The 13,354-nt window shown below is 43.5% G+C and overlaps 1 protein-coding gene across 8 annotated transcripts in view; it reads left to right on the plus strand.

The window, feature by feature from the left end:
• The window catches only part of Fat1 (FAT atypical cadherin 1), a 120,098-nt gene that overhangs the window by 87,024 nt on the left and 19,720 nt on the right, over positions 1 to 13,354 (plus strand). For all 8 annotated transcript variants that reach the window (XR_004946878.1, XM_036209269.1, XM_036209268.1 and 5 more), the window contains 5 exons: positions 3,109 to 7,176; positions 7,868 to 8,064; positions 9,740 to 9,893; positions 10,719 to 10,952; positions 12,281 to 12,670. Coding sequence is in view for 7 of the 8 variants with exons in the window: in XM_036209269.1 (XP_036065162.1) it covers positions 3,109 to 7,176; positions 7,868 to 8,064; positions 9,740 to 9,893; positions 10,719 to 10,952; positions 12,281 to 12,670 (5,043 nt within the window). In the remaining variant the exon portion in view is untranslated. The remainder of the gene's footprint in view (positions 1 to 3,108; positions 7,177 to 7,867; positions 8,065 to 9,739; positions 9,894 to 10,718; positions 10,953 to 12,280; positions 12,671 to 13,354) is intronic.

Below are 13,354 nucleotides of genomic sequence, written 5' to 3' on the forward strand. Positions count from 1 at the left end.
ACTACCTTTCATTTGATACGACATTCATAATTGGCTGTTCTTGTATCCAGTTGCATTTAATAAGGTTAAAAAACTGGTCTTAAATTTTACTCGTAATACTACAATGTTTAATTAGGAGAAATTTATTGAGCAAAAGGTTTAGTCTGATTTGAAGTCCTCAGGGAAAGGAATTTAATGAGAAAGATATTTCCAGTTGTGGCTGAATTACGCACCAGAGACATAGAAGCATCATACTCCGGGCTGGATGGTGTTGACTTCTCTAAAAAGTAGATTCGAGCATTACTTCAATGCTCTTGTCACTGCTGGAGAGAGCTACCACTTGGTGAATGTTTCATTGATTAGAATTGGTTTTGTTCCTCAGACTTACGTTGTCATTGCCACTGAGACTTGGGAGAAGTTTCCAGACTGTCAGCTAGTCCTTACTGAACACAGGCTGTAGCACGTCTCTCTCTCTCTTGTGTTTCTCTCTCTCTTGTGTTATATAGGAAATAGCCATAGCTTAAGGGCAACATTGGCTTGTTAGGGCAGATAATTTTCCTGTGGAAAAGCAGAGAATAAATTTTACATTTGTACCATTCCAGCTAATGCAAATGAGTCAAGTCCACCCTAGTGCAAACTCCTGTTCACCTCCTTATTTCCATTCACAGAGAGCAGAGATGTATTTCAGGGCTTGGGAAACGCACCTGTCACACAGCAGTTCACAGCCTGCCTTGCCTTCTGTACATCAGAAACTTTGTGAGATCCAAATACTGAATCCCTGGCTGGGCTCCTGGTGAATCTTTTTTATGTCAGTGACAAGCTCGGGGTCCTCTGAATCCAATGCTAGGCTCAATAGTTTTGAATTTCACACAGCTGATAAAGAGCAAGAATGTTCTACATACTATAAAGAAAATTCAGGAGCTGGGTGTGGTGGCATATACCTTTAACTGCAACCCTTGGGAGGCTGAGGCAGAAGGATTATGAATAGAAGGCCAGCCTGAGATACATAGTGTGTTCTTGATGAGCCTGAGGTACACAAAAACAAAAGGCAAACCAAAGATAAATGGATAGGAAGAAAGAAAACACTTAAAATGGAAAACTGTAATCAAGAATAAAATTAGCCACACCGGACAAGGAAGGCCTTCAGGCAGAGACATTTGGGTAATTCCAAGTGAACAGGTGAATCAGTGAATGGAGAAATTCTGAGAGTAGCTAGGGAAGGCTCCTTTGGAAGAGAACATGCTGAATATAGGCGTCCTGGGGTAAGAGAAGAGCAGAGAGGATGCTGGGAACACAGTCATGCATCGTAACACTGTCCATCTCTGCAACACTAAAAACCTTGGTTCATTTCTTCATTTGAGGCCTTGGATATATGAAACTTTACTGGCAAATAAGATTTCACTATGGAAAATAGGACAAATACATGCAGATGAAGGGATATAAATGTTGCCAGATGGGCTATTTTCCAAAGCAGGCATAAGAAAGATTCAGGGATAGGCTGGGGGGCGCAGGGTAAAGTCAGTTGCCAAAAATGTGAGCAGGTGCACCTGTTCGGCGAGGCAGTCACTACAAGTTAGATATGTGAGAGTAATAGGTAGGTAGAACAAGAAAAGGATCTCTGAGTTTTGATGTTTGCTGAAGACACAGTGACAGCCTGGGATCATGGATGCTCCTAAATACAGACAGGCCGGAAATCGGTGTCTGAGCAGCCTGGCAGAGGCCTGGGCCAAGGTTCAGCCCAGACCTTCAGGGTCTGGAGAAGCCCGTGTTTCCTCCCTGTTTCAAACCGAGGCAGTGCCTTGGGGCTTGGACACAGAGCCAGGCCAACTTAATGAAAACCAGGCTACGTCTGGCCTCAGAAAACAATGTCTTGAATTTTTGGAAAATGTATTTCATGAAGGAAATGAACACTGTGGAGGAAGTGCTTACTCTTCGTGTGGAGAGAAACGTGCTCATGAGTTAATCCGCTGGTTTACAGATAGATCATACTAAGTAGTTCTAGTCTCGGGAGTCTGCCAGTGGCGAACCCGGAGGAAGGCCGGTGTGAGGACACACTTAAATGGCAAGTGAACTTGGTTTTGCCATAAAGTGTGCATTTGGGAAGAATGAATTCAGGGCTGGGGCTGATTTCTGGATGCTTAGTTATGAAACGGAAGAGGGGATAGTAAGGATTCATGGAGGGGGTCTAACCCAAAGACACACGCACACAGTGCCTTGGCCTCATCCAGAGCGTCCAGAGAAGTACTGGACTCTCTAGAACTAACTCCCAGCGTGCTATGGGGTGTTGGGGAGTTGTGGGAACACTACATCTCTGCGTAGGAGAGCCTGGAAAAGTCCAAAGACACACCAGGAAACCCATCTGTCCTAGTAGTTTGCTTCTCAGCTGCAGAAGCACTGTTGATGTTTTGAAGCAAATCACTCTGTGTTGCGGAGGCTTTTGTGTGCCGCATAAGCTGTGTCTGTCTCTTGGCTGTTATCATCTACGTGGAGTAGCACTTCCTCCCTTCAAGTTGTGTCAACCAAACTGCCAGATGTCTCTCCCCTGGAAGCAAAATCCCTCCTCCTTGAGAGTCACTGAAGATAAGTCAACTTGGAAAAGGTTAAGAAGGGAGTGTTGTTGAAATCTTTAAATCCCGTGACGTAGGATGGGCTCCAGAAAATTGTTCCTCAGTTCCCTAAGTACTTAGAGGACAAAGCTTTCTTCATGCGCAGTGTAAATTTTCTTAGTGAATCGCCGTTTTCCCTTGTTAAGTGCTGAAAAATGGATGCATCCTGCAGAATTTCAAGGTACTATTGAAAAAAAAAATCCTTAATCCAATTGCTTTGTGAGAGGAGAGCCATGTGTTTCTACAACACATTTTTCAGTTCATCAGAGAGAGAATTTTGAGTTTAGGTACAGAACAGTCCCCCCCCCCCATTTCTTGCTTTTCATATTTGACAGCCAAAATTCTGAACATTTTAAATGAGTAATAATGAAGTAAGTTGAAGATTTAATTCAGTCATTGATATCTCCCGCTTTCCTATTTAATTCAGGATGTGTGTTTTAAATAGCTCTCTTTCTGTTTCTCTGCTTGCTATTTCAGTCATCTTGGGGTTTTTCTCCAGATTTCTTTTTTCTTACCCTTCCAGGAAACATTGGAAATTCTTTTACAATTGACCCCATCTTGGGCTCTATAAAAACTGCCAGAGAATTAGATCGCAGTAACCAAGTAGACTATGATTTAATAGTAAAAGCTACAGATCAAGGCGAGCCACCGATGAGTGAAATGACTTCTGTGCATATCGCTGTCACCGTGGCTGATAATGCCTCTCCAAAGTTCACCTCCAAAGAATACTCTGTTGAAGTCAGCGAAGCCGTCAGCCTTGGGACTTTTGTTGGGATGGTCTCCGCCCACAGTCAGTCATCCGTGATGTATGAAATCAAAGATGGAAACATAGGCGATGCCTTTGACATTAATCCACATTCCGGAAGCATCATCACTCAGAAAGCCTTGGATTTTGAAACACTGCCCATTTATACATTGACAGTACAAGGGACCAACATGGCTGGTCTGTCCGCCAATACGACTGTTGTGGTGCATATGCAGGATGAGAACGACAACCCACCAGTTTTTACACGGGCAGAATATTTAGGATTCGTTAGCGAATCAGCGTCCGTCAACAGTGTGGTTCTAACAGACCGGAATGTTCCGCTAGTGATTCGCGCAACGGATACGGATAGGGAATCCAATGCTCTGCTGGTTTATCAAATAGTTGAGCCGTCTGTACACAACTATTTTGCTATTGATTCTACCACTGGTGCTATTCACACAGTCCTGAGTCTGGACTATGAAGAAACACGTGTTTTCCACTTTACGGTACAAGTGCATGATATGGGGGCTCCACGTCTGTTTGCTGAGTATGCAGCCAATGTGACTATTCACGTAATTGACATCAATGACTGCCCTCCTGTCTTCTCTAAATCACTGTACGAAGCATCCCTTTTATTGCCAACATACAAAGGAGTGAAAGTCATCACCGTCAATGCCACCGATGCCGATTCCAGAGCATTCTCACAGTTAATATACTCCATCACCGAAGGCAACATTGGGGAGAAGTTCTCAATGGACTACAAGACCGGCACAATAACAATACAAAACACAACTCAGCTGCGAAGCCGCTATGAGCTGACCCTCCGAGCCTCCGACGGCAGATTTGCAAGCATGACCTCTGTGAAAATCAACGTGAAGGAAAGCAGAGAGAGCCCGCTCAAGTTTACCCAAGATCTCTACTCTGCGGTTGTGAAAGAGAACATCACGGAAACCAGAACATTAGCTGTCATCACTGCAATTGGGAACCCGATCAATGAGCCTTTGTTTTATCAAATTCTCAACCCGGACCGCAGGTTTAAAATCAGCCACACTTCAGGGGTTCTGTCAACCACTGGGATACCATTTGACCGTGAGCAACGGGAGGCATTTGATGTGGTGGTTGAGGTGACGAAAGAACATGAGCCATCAGCCGTGGCCCATGTCGTGGTGAAAGTCACCATAGAAGACCAAAATGATAATGCGCCGGTGTTCGTCAACCTCCCCTACTATGCTGTTGTGAAGGTGGATGCTGAGGTGGGCCACGTCATTCGCCACGTCACTGCCATTGACAGAGACAGCGGCAGGAACGGTGAGGTACACTACTACCTGAAGGAGCACCATGACCACTTTCAGATTGGACCCTCTGGTGACATTTCTCTGAAAAAGCAATTTGAGCCTGACACCTTAAATAAAGAATATCTTGTCACGGTGGTTGCCAAGGACGGAGGAAGCCCGGCTTTCTCTGCCGAAGTTCTGGTTCCCATCACTGTCATGAACAAAGCCATGCCTGTGTTTGAAAAGGCCTTCTACAGTGCAGAGATTCCAGAGAACATCCAGATGCACAGCCCAGTGGTCCATGTCCAAGCCAACAGCCCAGAAGGGTTGAAAGTGTTCTACAGCATCACCGACGGAGACCCTTTTAGTCAGTTTACTATTAACTTCAACACTGGGGTGATAAATGTCATAGCACCGCTGGATTTTGAGTCCCACCCAGCCTACAAGCTGAGCATACGGGCCACTGACTCCCTGACTGGCGCTCACGCCGAAGTGTTTGTTGATGTCATAGTGGAGGACATCAATGATAACCCTCCTGTATTTGCGCAGCGGTCGTATGCCACAACCCTGTCTGAAGCATCTGTCATCGGAACATCTGTCCTTCAAGTTAGAGCGACGGATTCTGATTCGGAACCAAATAGAGCAATCTCCTACCAGATGTTTGGAAATCACAGCAAAAGTCATGATCACTTTCACATCGATAGTAACACGGGGCTCATTTCACTCGTGAGAGCTTTGGATTACGAACAGTTCCAGCAGCACAAGATTTCTGTAAGGGCTGTTGATGGAGGGATGCCCCCACTGAGCAGTGATGTGGTTGTCACCGTGGATGTCACCGACCTCAATGATAATCCACCTCTGTTTGAACAACAGATTTATGAAGCCAAAATTAGTGAGCACGCCGCGCATGGACATTTTGTGATGTGTGTGAAAGCCTGTGATGCCGACAGTTCAGACCTAGACAAGTTAGAGTACTCCATTCTGTCTGGCAATGACCATAAAAGCTTTGTCATCGACAGCGAAACGGGGATTATAACTCTCTCAAACCTGCGCCGACACACCTTGAAGCCGTTTTATAGTCTCAATGTTTCTGTGTCTGATGGGGTTTTTCGAAGTTCGGCTCAGGTTCACGTCACAGTGATGGGAGGCAATTTGCACAGTCCTGTTTTCCTTCAGCATGAATATGAAGTGGAACTAGCTGAAAACGCTCCCTTACATACTCTGGTGGTCCAAGTGAAGGCAACTGATAGGGATTCTGGAATTTACGGCCACCTCACTTACCACATTGTAAATGACTTTGCCAAAGACAGGTTTTATGTGAATGACAGAGGTCAGATATTCACTTTGGAAAAACTTGATCGAGAGACCCCAGCAGAAAAAGTCATCTCAGTGCGTTTAATGGCTAAGGATGCCGGAGGGAAGGTTGCTTTCTGCACCGTAAATGTCATTCTTACGGATGACAATGATAATGCGCCACAGTTTCGCTCCACCAAGTACGAGGTGAACATTGGATCCAGCGCTGCCAAAGGAACGTCGGTCATTAAAGTCTTCGCCAGTGATGCTGATGAAGGTTCCAATGCTGACGTCACCTACGCCATCGAGGCAGATTCTGAAAGTGTGACGGAGAATTTGGAAATCAACAGACTGACTGGCCTGATTACTACGAAGGAAAGTTTAATCGGTTTAGAGAACGAATTCTTCACTTTCTTTGTTAGAGCTGTAGATAACGGGTCTCCCCCCAAAGAATCTGTGGTTCCTGTCTATGTGAGGATACTTCCGCCGGAAATCCAGCTTCCAAGGTTTTCAGAGCCCTTTTATACCTATGCCATTTCAGAAGACATGCCTATCGGGACAGAAATTGACCTCATCCGGGTAGAACCTAGCAGGGCTGTTCTTTACACCCTAGTCAAAGGCAATACTCCCGAGAGTAACAGAGATGAGTTCTTTGTCATTGACAAGCAGAGCGGGAGACTGAAACTGGAGAAGAGTCTTGACCATGAGACCACTAAGTGGTATCAGTTCTCCATCCTGGCCAGGTGCGCTGTTGATGACTACGAGGTGGTGGCGTCTATAGATGTTAGTATCCAGGTTAAAGACGCAAATGATAACAGCCCAGTTTTGGAGTCCAGCCCATATGAGGCCTTTATTGTTGAAAACCTGCCAGCGGGAAGTAGAGTCATCCAGGTCAGGGCATCTGACCTAGACTCCGGAACCAATGGCCAAGTCATGTACAGTCTAGATCCATCCCAAGGTGCAGACATCATGGAATCTTTTGCCATCAACATGGAGACAGGCTGGATTACAACTCTGAAGGAGCTTGACCATGAAGAGAGAGCCAGTTACCAGATTAAAGTGGTCGCATCGGATCATGGTGAAAAGGTTCAGCTGTCCTCCACAGCCATTGTGGATGTGACCGTCACTGATGTCAATGACAGCCCACCACGGTTCACAGCTGAGATTTACAAAGGGACTGTGAGTGAGGATGACCCTCCAGGTGGCGTGATCGCCATCTTAAGCACCACCGATGCCGACTCTGAAGAGATTAACAGACAAGTGACTTACTTCATAACAGGTAAAATGCTCAAGACAAATGGTTCAGTAGAAAACGAATCCATATTATATGGAAATATGCTAGGTATGAAATTATGGATTTGGGAACTTGATGTGGTTTTAGTCAAGCATGTCTAAAATTAGTAGAAATAACATATAAGCTGAATTTAAAGGTCTTTAAAGCAAAGCTGTTTCAGCCTAGACTCTTGTGATTTATTCTGTTAAAACTTTATAGTTACTATTTAATAAACATGATTAAAAGGAAATAAAAAGTGTAGGTTTATTTGCAAGCTGAATCATCTCTCTTTATGTTTGATAAACTTTAACCTCATATTTGAGTAGAGATGTTGCTGATGCTTTGTTATTATAAAAAGAAAAGCTCTTATGTAGCAATATGTATAGCACACATGTGTAATCCCAGCTCAGAGGAAGCCGAGGAAGGAGGATTCTGTAAATTAGAGGCAAAGGCCAGTCTGAGCTATAGCCCAGACTACATAGTGAGTTCAGTCCAGCTTAGAATACAAAACCACAGCAACAAAAGAAAAGAAAAGCTAACTTGTATCAATTTTAATTATAACATCAGTAGTTTTAATCCCCTTTAAACCATAATGTCATACATTTTTTTTGTATAGTTTATTTTTTTTCTCGTGATTACTTAGTTCACTTTCTAGCCCAACAACATTGGCCACCATCTTCCTCTTTTAATTTCTTAGGAGGGGATGCTTTGGGACAGTTTGCTGTTGAAAATATACAGAATGAGTGGAAGGTCTACGTGAAGAAACCTCTGGACCGGGAACAGAAGGACAGTTACCTTCTGACCATCACAGCAACTGATGGGACCTTCTCTTCCAAAGCCAGAGTGGAGGTGAAGGTTCTGGACGCCAACGACAACAGTCCAGTTTGTGAGAAGGTAGGTGTGCTGCCCTCAAGATTGTACATTACCAGCATGAGGCTCTGCCACCCTTTCCGTAGGGCAGCCATGGGGCCTTGCAATTCACACATGTTTTGTGTTATGGTTGCTTATGGTTGAAGTGGAGGAGAGTCACATGCACAGGACTTGAGAAAGCATAAAGACTACTTGGCATGCTAAGTTGGTCAAGAACTTCTTTCTAAAATACTGTAAAGTGCCAGCCCCTTATACTAGGATCTGACTTTAAAACTGCTCTCTAAACTTTTTATGAAGATAATCTCTTCATTTGAGGATATGGTTGTTTGGGGGATGGGGAAACATCTGGCCAGCAGATTTTCCTGCACAGCACAGGTGTGCTGGAACAGACCATTTTGAGGCATTGGTTATTCACACCAGAGAAACCAAGAGGCCAGTGGAATGACCTGCTGCTGGATCCAATTTAACTGGGGCCATGGAACCGTAGCTGGAGTGATCGCTGGGGCAGAGCCACAAAAAGCTGCCCAGCGGCAGAGCTGGGTTTACCCTTTAGAAGATGACCAGGAGGAGATGGAAAGCCTTGCAGTGTGAAGAGTGAGGGCAGGTGTGGGGGTACCAGCTTCATTTCTGTTAGCAACCATGGAAAAGGCTCCAGGCATAGAGGCGCACACCTGATAGATACCCCAGCCCTTTTGGCTGAAGTGGGAGAATTGCCACAAGTTCTCAGAGAAGTAAACACAAAATTCATCGTCAGAGGAAGTGCGGCTTCTGAGCGATGAGCTGTTGATTCCAACATGTATTTGTATTTTTGGATGACAGTATTTGATAACAGTGACAGGCTATGTATCAGCTCTTTCAGAACATCCACACATACACACTCTCTATATATATAGTGTACACACATACACACACATATGAAACACTTTTACCCCATTCATATCTTTTAAATATCATACCACTCTGCCTTAGATAATAATATAATTGGGAACACAACCACTTAAAGTAATCACTGTTACAAAATACCCAGTTTTCTGAACCATAAAATATATGTCCCTATATTAAGCTCTTACTAAGAAGTAATGCAACAGAAGCATAATCTCTTTCCCTTATGTTCTATTTATGGCATGGCTAATGTGATAATTGGAACTGGAACCAAGTGTCCAACTGTGTGAGGATTTAGGCAGATGTGAAGAAAGCGGAAACCAGGCAGGCTGACCAACATGCCCAAGCCGCGCCTATCCCCGGTTTTTCTCCCCATGAACAGGACATTTCTAACTACAGTTATCTGGTTTTGTGTGATGTACATAGTAAATCCCCGCGCTTCAGACTAAGTAAATATAATGAAACAGCTATGTATTTCCTCTAGTTTTGGGATAAATTTGGGCTACCACTTCACATTTTCTCCTAAGTGTTTGAATTAAATATGAATCTGTTCAGCAGCACATCCTATTTTGTATCCTGTGGATTAAATGTCAGGCCAGACTCGACGGATAGGAGACTGGTGCCTGTTACATGCTCTTCCTTGTTTTCACATCTGTTTTATACGAACGATCATTTTAAAGGCTCTGCGAGTATTAACTTCACTCATTTCCACATTTTCCGTGGCCAAAATGAAATGATTTCTTTTCCATCATTCCCTTGGCAGTCTCCGCTCACTTTGAATGCTTCTGTTCTAACAGTGTTGTTTAACGTCTTGTAGACTTTATATGCTGACACCATTCCTGAGGATGCCCTTCCTGGGAAGCTAGTCATGCAGGTCTCCGCCACAGACGCCGATATCCGGTCCAATGCGGAGATTACTTATACTTTATTTGGTTCAGGTGCAGAAAAGTTCAAATTAAACCCAGACACAGGTAAGGATGGGATTTGGGACTGATTTAATTATGTCGTTCCTATATAGGTGGATGACTTGAGATCATGCATAAAACTGGGAATTACATTTTTCCCCTCTTTTAAAATTTCTGATGCTGTGGAAATGACATCATAGAAATCTAACAGCAGCTTAGAGTGTAAAAGTTGGGACGAGATAAAAATGAGCAGCCATTGTATCATCTACTTCAACTAAGGACTTTAAGATTTAGAAGTTAATACAAATTCTTGGGGAAAAAAAAAAACTCAAGAGTGTATCTTAAGCCTCTGCTTTTACTTATATAGTGTGTCTCTTAAACCCATAGACCTAAATTTATAATTGGCATTTTCTATAATGAAAGTGTTAGCATTTAGGCATCTGTACTGGCCTGCCCTTAGGGTCCTGGCAGGATATATCCTCAGCTGCAGCCACTAAGACACCCCTTGTGTGCATTCGCTGTTTCCTTATGAAAGGCTGGCCTTGCCCACTTCCAGTCTCCCTTCTCTTTCCCTTCCTCATCTCCAGGGACCGGTTCCTGTCCCTTTCTCTGCCCTTTCTCTCCCCTCCCTTCAATAAACCTCCTACGTGAGCCGTGTTGTATGGTGTGACTCCTTACTGCCGTTTTTTAAAAATACAACAGAAAGTGATCCATATTTTCTTCATTTTTAAGATTTTGTACTTGGCAAGGTAGTTGTTGATAGTGCTTTTCTCCAAATGAGAATTGTGGTTCAGCTTTTATAATTGTAGGAGAAAAAAAAAGATGATGGGTAATTGTGGCTGTTCAGATCCTAAATCTCCAGTGTCCCTGTTCACTTCTCTTTGTTTCTAGGTGAATTAAGGACATCAGCCCTCCTTGATCGTGAGGAGCAGGCAGTTTATAATCTCCTCGTCAAGGCCACTGATAGAGGGGGACGATCCTGTCAAGCTACTATTGTGCTCACATTAGAAGATGTGAATGATAATACCCCTGAATTCACTGCAGATCCATACACCATCACTGTGTTTGAAAACACGGAGCCTGGGACATTGTTGACCAGAGTGCAGGCCACTGATGCAGATGCAGGTACCTTGAGTCAAGGAGATGTTCTGCCCTGGGGGTGTGCAGAAGGCTGTGGGGACCCCATGGTGGCACACACTCCCGTGGAATGTGTTTGACCATCTTCTTTTCCTCGTGCCCATGATGGAGCTCTGTGTTGTTGTAATGACAATAACTAAGTCATTTTCCGTGAATGTTTAAAGTCTTGACTGTTACACCCAGTGAACGTCCTCCTGCAGTGTAGCTGGAGTGTCTCTAAGATTGTGGTGATTGACTGTTAACTGATTGGCTCCCAGTTGGGGATTGAACTTGTGGCCTTCATATGCCTAGCTAGTGTTTTGCTAACTTCCTCCTCAGCCTCTTGAGGTGCTTTTTGTGAAGGAATCTGTAGTGATGTAAAGATGTTAACAGTGTCACAGGAACAGAGCAAGCAAGTACTATATTGCTAAAGGTTTTGAATTGAACTCAGGACCTCTGGAAGAGCAGCCAGTGTTCTTAACCCCTGAGCCATCTCTCCAGCCCATTGCTAAAGTTTTACCAATTTTCAAAAGTATTTGTGAAGAAAAGAAGTATATGCATTCAAGCATTCTAATAATAGAGGATAAAATAATCTTCTTGAGTCATTAATACTGAATTTTTATATTTTTGGTTGTGAGCCTAGCCTTTAACGGCTGAACCATCTCTCCAACCCAATTCTGAATTTTTGAAAGTCACATTTTAAATAATTCTTTGTCACTGAAGCTAAATATCAAATAGATTTCATTTTAATAAGACTTATAGATTCCAGCATGGAGAGGATAGGGGCTATTTTCCTAGCTGAGGAGCTATTGACAGTTTATGGCCTCTGTTGGAGGGAGAATCAGTTTTCTTTAAGGCTGTGGGCCCTAGTCGGTCACCCACACTCTGGTGGGGGCTCCCATAACCCTAAGTAAAGGCAGCACAGGTTGGACATGGCGACTTATTTCTTAAGAAAGAAGAGAGCATATGAAGATGGGAAGGAGCATAGGGGTGGACCTGGAGCTAGAAATGGGGGTGAATATTACCAAAATACATATTATGCATATATGAAGTTCTCAAAGAATTAATAAAAAAAATCACATTGCAAAAGGCTTGGCTACTGTCCATGTAGTATAAATGAGAGCCTAAAGAGTCAGACATCTATAGATCATATTTCAAGTCTATAAATTTATAGTTCAGGGTATGTTTTCAGATCATCTACATGGTGGCAGCAGGGATGGATTGGGGGTGGGGGGTGTCTTTATATCCGTTTGCATTTTATCATTTAAAAATGTCCCACGTTTTAAAAATTTCACATTTCTTACTATGAAACCTGATAGGACTTCATGTTTTGGCAGGACTGAATCGAAAGATTTCCTACTCACTGATCGACTCTGCTGATGGGCAGTTCTCCATTAACGAGGCGTCTGGAATTATCCAATTAGAAAAACATTTGGATAGAGAACAGCAGGCAGTCTATACTCTCACTTTGAAAGCCGTGGACCAAGGGTTGCCGAGGAAACTGACAGCGACTGGTACTGTGGTCGTGTCCGTTCTGGATATAAATGACAACCCTCCTGTGTTTGAGTACCGGGAATATGGCGCCACCGTGTCTGAGGACATTCTCATCGGAACGGAAGTTCTCCAGGTGTACGCAGCAAGTCGGGATATTGAGGCAAATGCAGAAATCACCTACTCCATAATAAGTGGAAATGAACATGGAAAGTTCAGCATAGATTCTAAAACAGGTAACCTTCCTTGTAAACGAGGAAGCCCTCCTTCCATACTGAGGGCTGGGTCTGTCTTGCCCTTCACTTCATGCTAGGTGATGGGTGGGTCACCTGTGGTCAGTGGGTGTTTTGAAGAGATAAAACTCAAGTTTTCTTTCTGTTGTTTAAAGTGGGATTGGGAAACTTTATACTCTAATTCTACATGGTAACTACTTTCTGGCTTATCCATTATAAATTACAAGCCCGTGGAGAAAACTATTGACTCTTACCCAGGCTAATGATGATGATGTTTCAGGTTTGCCAAGATAGGATGCTTAGTGGTAAGAAACTTGGTGCAGTTACTCATTTTATCCTGATATCAGGTATATGGAGTGGTTTCCCCAGTCACTCTGTCCTTTTGACCTCTCTTAATTCCTATACATCTGTTAGTTCTTTAAGTTGACTTCTCTACTATGCTAGTTACATACACTAGTTGAAGGAGACTGGATTACACCGAGCTGGCAGTGTTACGGGTTAGCCATTACTAACTCCTGCTTTGTGAGTAGTGGTGGAGTGGTGTTAGCCTGTGGTCTAAAATACCTATTAACTCTCAGGACATTATAAGACGTTACTCTTTCAGACTGCACCTAGTTGAATGTCGTGTATGACTGCTTCTGATGAAGAATAGGTGTCTGGTGATATATTTTTAAGGTCGATTATAAA

This window comes from Onychomys torridus, chromosome 17 (assembly GCF_903995425.1).
Source record: "Onychomys torridus chromosome 17, mOncTor1.1, whole genome shotgun sequence".
NCBI lineage: Eukaryota > Metazoa > Chordata > Mammalia > Rodentia > Cricetidae > Onychomys > Onychomys torridus.